At 42.5% G+C, this 8,758-nt stretch overlaps 1 protein-coding gene across 1 annotated transcript; it reads right to left on the reverse strand.

The window, feature by feature from the left end:
• Positions 1-2,604: 2,604 nt before the first annotated feature.
• On the reverse strand, positions 2,605-8,213 carry LOC133888418 (argininosuccinate synthase, chloroplastic). Its single transcript, XM_062328657.1, has 10 exons — positions 8,049-8,213; positions 7,622-7,668; positions 7,433-7,514; positions 7,058-7,214; positions 6,909-6,957; positions 6,329-6,511; positions 5,124-5,198; positions 4,875-5,060; positions 4,524-4,612; positions 2,605-3,369 (listed from the first exon to the last, which is right to left on the reverse strand). Exons 1-10 carry the CDS (start codon positions 8,158-8,160, stop codon positions 2,817-2,819), a joined length of 1,533 nt encoding a protein of 510 aa, XP_062184641.1. The 5' UTR covers positions 8,161-8,213; the 3' UTR covers positions 2,605-2,816.
• Between the last annotated feature and the right edge of the window lie 545 nt (positions 8,214-8,758).

Here is an 8,758-nt window from a genome sequence, read left to right on the forward strand (position 1 = left end):
TCCTCCGAGAGAGCTTTGATTCCCATATCAGGCTCCCAGAGTGCTGTTAGAGCTCACGGTGGGAGAACTCCCGAGGAGACGATTTAGGTGAGGAAAAGAGGGGGAAGAAGTTAAGGAAACCTTCGGGAAGCTCAAACAAGTCTTCATCGACGATCTCCGACCTTCAAACATGATGGACGGACCTCACCTTCTCTCTCTAGGGTTTGGGGATAAGGGGGAGTGAGGGGGGAAAATGAGAGAGAGCGAGAGAGAGACCAATCGATCCTCTTAAGTGAGCCTCTATGCTTCTGACGATCAAACCGTGGGAGACCCCGATCAGACCACGAGAGTGGTCCTGTGCTAAAAACTTGATTATATTCCCCAATTTCTATTCTTCTTCATTTCTAAGGTATTTAGGGTTTTTCTACATAGCTCTAAACTATCTTCAAGTACTTTTGAAACATGTTTAACTCAATTTAATAACTAAATACATATAAACACAACGTCATGATGATTATACATGCTTAATTACATAATTAACATGTTGGGACGTGACAGCTCACCCGCCGCAGTTTTCAGGTCGAAGCTCCTCCTCAAGCGCAGCAGCATGACGGCACAATGCCTCCTCCTTCCATCTCTCTTCTCCTCCCCCATCCCTCTCCTCATCTGGTCGCATTGGCCATGGGAGCTGGGGCTCGTTGGTTCATTTGTGCGGCGTGAAGACACTAGCCAGACTTGTCTCGCAAGCCAACTGAGTTGACTCGAGCCTTTGTCAAGCCCGAGCCGAGCCTAACTTTCAGCTCAAAAGGTTAACCGAGTTGAGCCTGGCTCAGCTCGCTTACTGCCAAGCTCATTCGAACCGAGCTGACCAATATGGTCGAAGTACAAAACCATCTGGTCACAGCGACGACCAAGCTAGTTGGAGTCGACTATTGATCATAGGTGGAGTCTCTGCAAGCAGTGCAGGTCAACAGAGGGATGACCAGCCTCGCCCTAAACCAGTCGGGGACGACTAGACTTGCCCCGAACTAGCCGGGGACGACCAGGCTGCTACTTGTTAAGCCTTAGGGCAAGGGGGAAGAGATCGGTGATGGATTTGGCCTCCCCAGAAGCAGCCAAACATGCTGGTGGGACGCCGACCACCGGTAGCTCTCTGGCGGCTACAACTCCCCCCTCGCCCAGTCTTAGCGGTTTCATGAGGGTGAGAGTTGTGCTCACTGCTCCGACCGTGCAGTAGGTTCTTCGGCTAGTCGTAGACACTTCGAGTTCTTTCCTTGACTCCGTACTTCGTGGTCGTCGCAGGTCTTCGACCCCGCCAATGACCTTGGTCATAACTCCTCCTGCGCCTCAGCAGGATGTGGTCGTGGCTGAGCAAGGAGCTCCGATGATCCACAACCAGTGCGGCTTGAATTAGTAGAGCCATTAGAGAGAAGGGAGTGTGATATGGGAGAGGTTTGGTGGGTGGGAGGAGAGAGAGTTTTTTAAATAATATTAATTTAACAGAAAATTGTAAAAATATTATGCATTTTTGGAAAGTTACAAAATAGTACCTATCAGCAAATCAATTGCTGACTTGTGGTAGGGAGCATGTCGGCAAATCAATTGCCGATAGATACCTGTCAGCAGGCTAATTGATTTGTCGACATAGTACTCATTTTGTAATTTTCCAAAAATACATAATATTTTTATAATTTTTCATTTAATGAATATTATTTAAAAAATCGGAGGACGAGAAGCAGAGAGAAGAGGAGAGATGAAACAGAATCCCCTTCACATGTGCTGTCAGATCCTAGACCTCATTCTCTCCACTCGAATTTCAGAAAATAAATAAAGCCAATTCAACTTTTTTTCCTCCTTTTTGCCGGTGCGAATTTCAAAACGAAGTTGGATGGTGAGGATATAGCTGTTGGCTCACATGGACTTCGGTATCCAATTTTCCTGCATGTAAGCTCATTTTTTACTTCTGCTTGTATAATTACAGCAATGATTACCATGTGGTCTAGTGTCTTTTTCTTATGTTTCAGGTTTTCTATCACTACTCTTCATTAATTTCAATGCGTACAAAGTTATAATTTGGAGTCTAGTCTATGATGTTTGACTCTGCACACGAAGGCTTAAATGGTTGACAAATGAAGTTAGTTGGCTAATGTCATTGTAGCAAGTACTAACTGAATTGTTTCTTTGTAGCTGACTGGAGCAAATAGAAGGTAAGGAGGTACAGTTGAATCCACGAGTTTGGTATTTACGGGCTGGATAAATCTGCAAGTATCATTTTCTAGAACCTTTTATGCTCTACTTATATCATTGTATGTTTATTTTTACAGACTACTTTGACTACCTATCAAGGTTTGATAGTTCATATATCCAGATGTCATACAAACTCCCGACAACATTTTCAGGTGAATAAATCTAATAGTAATAGAACTTTAGAGCATGCTACAATAGGATCGTGCGTTACGTTATTGTGATTTTGTTAAGTAAACTTGGCCTTACATTTTTCAAATATTGGGTGATTTTTTTAATTGATAACTTTGCTTGAAAAATTATGCCTATTCTAAATATGCAATTCTCCTGTTATTTTGCGTTCAAAATGCAACAGTGGGGTCTTTCATGTCAGCAGGCAGATCATGCAATGCCCTAATAGGATTCATGTACATCCTGGAACATGAATGCATTTATAATTCAGTGGGAGAAACGCCTCAAACAAATCTAAAAAACAGTCCCAACAGGGCATGAGACCCTGGAACAGATGTATAAAACTTCCAGATGTATAAAACATATGCAACTCCTCAACAATTTTCCAAGAACAGATTTTATTTCTGAAACAAACAGAGAGCTCAGATACCCTTCTCCAGCATCGCCCGAACCCGGGTCGGGAGACCATACAGCCTGATGAACCCCTCGGCGTCAGCCTGGTTGTAGATCTCCCCATTCTCAAAGGAGGAGATGTCCTCCCTGTACAGGCTGTAGGGGCTCTTCCGGGATGTGACATTCACTGAGCCCTTGTACAGCTTCAGGGTCACGGAACCGGTGGTTGTTGCAGTGAGTTTCTCCATGAACATGTCGATAGCCTGTCGGAGCGGGTCGAACCAGCGGCCCGCGTAGACCAGCTCGGCATACTTGAGTGCGAGCATGTCCTTCCATTGCATTGTCTCCCTGTCCAAGGTAAGGGCCTCCAGCTCACGCACCGCGGTTGCCATGATGGTGCCACCAGGGGTCTCGTAGACACCACGGGACTTCATGCCGACAAGCCGGTTCTCTACCATGTCAATACGACCAATCCCGTGCTTTCCACCGATTTCGTTGAGCTCTGCAAGGAGAGATGCTGGCGAGATATCTTGGCCATTAATGGAAACAGGAACACCTGCAATGATGCCAATCTCCAGATACCTGGTGTATGAAGCTCAGTATTAGTCTATTACAGGCTTGATACATATGCATTCTAGTGTGCAAATGAAAAGCCTACATTTATCAAGCAGTCTGCAGGAAGATGAAAAATGGCAAAGCCAGTTATAATGTAGCAAGAATATGCAAACAAAAGCATTTATGCCACAACAGGACTGGTTTCATGTGCATGCTCGCTAAGCAAGAATTTACTTTTATGTATAAAAACTATGATATCAGAACTAGAATATTAATGCATGGGCATTCATTAGATGACCCTGAACCAAGGCAACACAACCATGACACCGCACCACAAGGGGAGGGATAGAGGAGATTTAAGAACCTTGATATATTTCTTGCTTAATGAAAACCGATCCAATCCCCATCCTTATATAGATGGGATGACTTGACGCTTAACGAAAAAAAAATCTCTAAACTTAAGGAAACAAACCAATATAATCTAATATCTAAGATAACAAACCACCCCTAGGCCCGGCGTGGACAGTAATCGCACGGGTAATGTTCATGCGCCCAGTGCACCAGCCGGTTCGGTACTGTTCCTTCCTCATATGGCCCTTGATGGGCTGGACATGACACTTAGTCTCACATGACAACTTCAAAAAACTATGCTGCTTTCATGTACCTTGATCAACCCCTATTTTGCATAACCTCTGCGATAGGTGGTGCCTAGGTTTCTAAACTACAAAAGGCAGGCAATATAGTGGAGCCCACGCATCGCTTCAATCTTATGCAGAAATGATTAATCCATTTAAGTTTCACATTGTGACCTCGACAAGAAGATACCAAGTGAATGAACATTGTAAATTGTGATGTGTCAACTTATAATTTCACATTGCTAAATATTCCAAAATTCATCATAGGAAGACTCGATATCCCTAGTTCAGACTAGTCATACCCAGATTCCAGACCAATCCTGCTTGGATGGTTCGTGTCTCCCATTCTGGAGGACTAGGTGCAATAATGTCAAAATATTCATCCAACTCCACTGTAAGGGTCTAAGCAACTCCATATATAATGGGGAAAACTGTCAACTGTGCCTATGTGATAAACTAGGATACACACTGCGGCAACAAACCATAAAGGATACTTCTATTCTTCAGAACAAGAGCAGTGAAAAGATAAAAAGATTGATAACTCACTCAGGTTCCGAAGGTGCATTTTCTGGAGCAACAGACATCATATACATATCTTCCTTTGGCTCATTTGCTGGGTCTTCCAAGATGTCACCCTGCAATGTATAGAGAACTCAATTCATCTCACATCAAAGATAAGAATAATGATTTTCAGTTAAAGATGTCAACAAGGCAAAGATGCAGAAGATTAATCAATAACATTAATATGATGTTACACATATTGATTTGAAAGTTAGGAATGTAAGCATCATGTAAAATTTTGGTTAATTAAATTCAGGTGCACGTGCACAATACAACAAAAAGATAAATCAAGAAGTGCTTTGAAAAATCTAGAATCAGGAAGAAAATGAATAATACCTCATGGCTAAGGTGCCACAAGTTTCGATCTCGGCTGTATATTGATTTCTTTGAAACTGGAACTGGTACATTATGTTTCTTTGCGTACTCAATAGCATCTTCACGTCCTGTGATATCCCACTCCCTCCAAGGTGCCACCACTTTAAGTTCAGGATTTAAAGCATAAAATGTAAGCTCAAAGCGAACCTGCAGAAAAGGTTAGCATAAGATGACTGTCCATATTAATATTCAGACTAACAGCATATTTACCTGATCATTGCCTTTTCCAGTGCATCCATGAGCAACTGCATCTGCGCCAACTTCCTCGGCAACATCAACCATTGCCTACAATGGAGATATAATTGCTTAATATACGTCTGTTAGGCCATAGCACTTGGTGCCTTCCGAAGCATAAGAGTATATTAATACTGTGAATACAGCCCCCACCCTAAAGATCTTCAAGGATATATGCAATGTTTGGTATATCATAGCAAGTATATTAGTTCAATATTTCATTCATTCAACCACTTATGAGACTTATATTTAAGTTTAGCTCCCAAAAAGCTTACAGATCAAATCTTATCCCGCATAGAAAGAACATAAACTAACAAAAAATAACTCATACAAGAAATAAATGAAGTGCATATCTAGTACAGCTGAGGAGCATAGTTTAGCACATTGTGTAATGGCTTGAATAGCCTACTCAGTGGTGGAACCAGGGCCAGGGCTGCCGAATCTGCAGCCCTGGCTCCTGCAGAGATTCCCACAGATAGCACGTTAGTAGGCAATGCCAATTAAACAAAGATGTGTTGCGTTGTTGGTTGGTATGTCACGCAGCGCAGCACATGATGTGATAGAGAGCTCAAATCATGACTGCCCACTTATCTTTTGCATCTTTTCCATTTAAGTCACTTCGTTTCTTATGTGTGACACATGTTAACGCACTCTAACCCATGGTAAGATTCTTGTTCCACCCCTAGTCCTACTGCATGATGCCTATAAATTCACAATAGGATAACTGATCAGATCATTCCAATGTCAGACATCAGCCACCTACACTCGGCACTAGACTAGCACATCAATAAAAAATAAAGACGAATATCCAAAGCTTGTCGCTGAAACTTTTATGGAACAAATAAGAAATAAAAAGTATTAAAGAAAAAACTTGCCAAGCCAATGTATATCAAGAAATAAATCATGTTCTACTGAAACAGATCTGAAATCTACAGGAGGGAATGGCTACCAAAAGGTACATCAATTTTACATCAGTGATTTCGATGATGTTGTAATTATAGTTCAAATGATATTTCTTCCAGCGTGTGTATGTGCACATTTTTCAACAACACACTGAACCGTGGTGTTAATTAAAGCTCAAGGAAATATGCATATCAAATTTTACTTGTAAGAAAATTCTAACACAAACATTCTTGGTGATTATACATAAACAAGATGCAATCATTGTATCAATTTTTCACCTTAGCAATAACAGGCCGAGCCATTGAAGTCCCAAGCAGATACTTTCTTTCATAAACTGCACCGGCACGCAGGCAGGGGTATATATATTCACTAACAAATTCTTCTTTCAAGTCCTTCACGACAAGCTGGCATGCACCACTAGCTTTTGCCTTCTTCTCCAATCCTTCCAATTCAATGGCACCCTAAGGAGGATTTAGTATACGTATTGGACTGATGGTTAACAAGAAAGAAATGGGTAGAAAATAGAAGCTATGATGTGATGATACCACATTTACTTAATGACAACCAAACAAAATATATCACTAGAAGGTTAGAATGTAGAAGAAACACAAAATTACAAATTTAGGGACAACAAAAAGCCATAGGAGCAACAGGTGAATAAATCATTAATTTTGAAACCCCTGACAAAAAATACAACCAGCAGAAGAATATGTAAGTAAACTGCTAATAAGTAACAAACAGATATGGGAGAGAAAGAAACAGAGATATGTCATCATGGCACCGCAACCTAGAGGAAAGTATAGCCGGTTCATTATGTATGCTTGAGAGTTAGTCAAGTTCTGATATACCACTGCATACCTGACCAACATCAGCAGTGAAACAGACGACTTCACAACCATAGTTCTCCCTTCAATTAATAAATCAAAAGGACATTGTTTGCACGCATCAGATCAATATAGACTTTAAGCTTGATAAAAGCCGTACTGAACACCAAGAAATATTTATACCTGAGCCATGGAACAATCACAGATGTATCCAAGCCACCACTATAAGCTAAAACAACTTTATTTAATTTGCCACGCAGTCCACCATTCTTTTGATCGCCACTACTAGCAGTTGAGATTGCACCTTGCTCGTTTCCAGTTGCCATTGCACACCTGATAGCTGCATATTCAAACAAGTCAACTATGATTTTGCATATCGGATATTTGATGAATGATCAAATTCAGAATGTGAAGTCCACACAAGGTTAGGAAATCTAGCAGAAAACAGATGATGTTGATAGCATATGCTAAATTGCAGAACCAGGGATCAATTCTACAAGTGAATGCACACAAAACAAACATGAGTTACAGAAGGCAACAGCATGTAGCATCACTTACCTTGGCCATTACAGGCCTTATTCCGGTGTCGCCGAACTTGAACAGCGGTTGCACCAGGGAGGCCACTAGACAGCGCTGCCACCTAACATCCACATCAGCAGTTACACTTGCACAGGTGTGATTCTCGATTCTTCAAACAAGTGTGAAACAAAAGAAAAAAATAGTAACAATAATAACCTAATTGGGTACCTTCTGAATGAAGCAGGACGAACTCGAGTCCAGACGGACGCTAAACCCTACACATGCGCAAGAATTTCATCAGGGTGTCCACACAAGCATCTTACAAAGCCTAAAAATTAATCAGCAAAAAGAGCGTGATAGCCCTATCTAGCATCCACGCAACGCCAGACGGGGCCGGTGTTGACGCAGCGAACGGGTCTGAAAAGGGTTTTAGCTGAACCCTTGAACAAAGATTTTGGAGCACAAGCTGTCGTTGCCCTTACGGTGAACAAATGAAATCAGTAACCTGATCTATGGAGGAAAGATGAATCCGCAACCAACCGGGCGGATTGGAGAACCCATCGATCCATCCATCCCAGAAAAAAAAAAGTGGGTTTGGTTGCTCACCACGAAGACAAGACTCGAGCAGACCTCAAGCTAGAAAGCTGCGGCTTACCAGCAAATCGGGAGGGACCACCCGCCGACGCCATTCGAGTAGAGGAGGAGAACCAGAGACGGCGTGCTCCGCTGGGGGGAGATGGGCTGGCGGCGGCCGCGTGAATGAGCATTAAGGGGTTTGCCCTAGGAGATGGTGTGCGACAGTGCGAGACTTTTTTTTTTAAGAAAGGGGAAATCTATTAATTTAGAAGCAGTACTTCCCTAAGGGTTTTACAAACAAGACCCTGAAAGAAACAAAAATTACATATAACAGCACAAAGGTCATGTTCTTCTCCGGTAGCCTCCGCCATAACTGGACATCGGGACCGAAGCCTTGTACTTCTCCCTGTCTATCGAGGACTCGTAAACTTTTCGATGTCGCAAGAGTTAGCACCTCGGACAACTGAGACACATATGAACCAATGAACGAGCACGGCCAACATGCAGATGCAAAGAACCCTTGAAGGTCTTGTGCATCTTCCAGGGCTCTGATCCCATTCGCCGCAATGCAATCAAATCGGAAACAGATCTTCTTGCTTCACCGATGGGGGACTCCAAACGATGTTGAGGCCGCATCAAACGGTGACATGGATTTCCACCCAAGATGCATCTTCGAACACACTGAACAGATTTTGGTCGTCGCCCTATCGATGGAAGCAAAGGAAAAGGATTGACGTGACCCCACACATGAGAACTTGAGTGAAGGCACCCAGATAGATCACCCACCGT

The sequence above is a fragment of the Phragmites australis genome, chromosome 13, assembly GCF_958298935.1.
Source record: "Phragmites australis chromosome 13, lpPhrAust1.1, whole genome shotgun sequence".
Taxonomy (NCBI): domain Eukaryota; kingdom Viridiplantae; phylum Streptophyta; class Magnoliopsida; order Poales; family Poaceae; genus Phragmites; species Phragmites australis.

Excerpts from the sequence above, each read along its gene's own strand:
- LOC133888418 (XM_062328657.1), bottom strand. The coding sequence starts at position 8,160 with ATGCTCATTCACGCGGCCGCCGCCAGCCCATCTCCCCCCAGCGGAGCA. Across the intron at positions 6,512-6,908 it reads TCACTGCTGATGTTGGTCAG|GGTGCCATTGAATTGGAAGG; the intron begins GTATGCAGTGGT and ends AATCCTCCTTAG. Across the intron at positions 5,199-6,328 it reads CTCGGCCTGTTATTGCTAAG|GCAATGGTTGATGTTGCCGA; the intron begins GTGAAAAATTGA and ends TCTCCATTGTAG.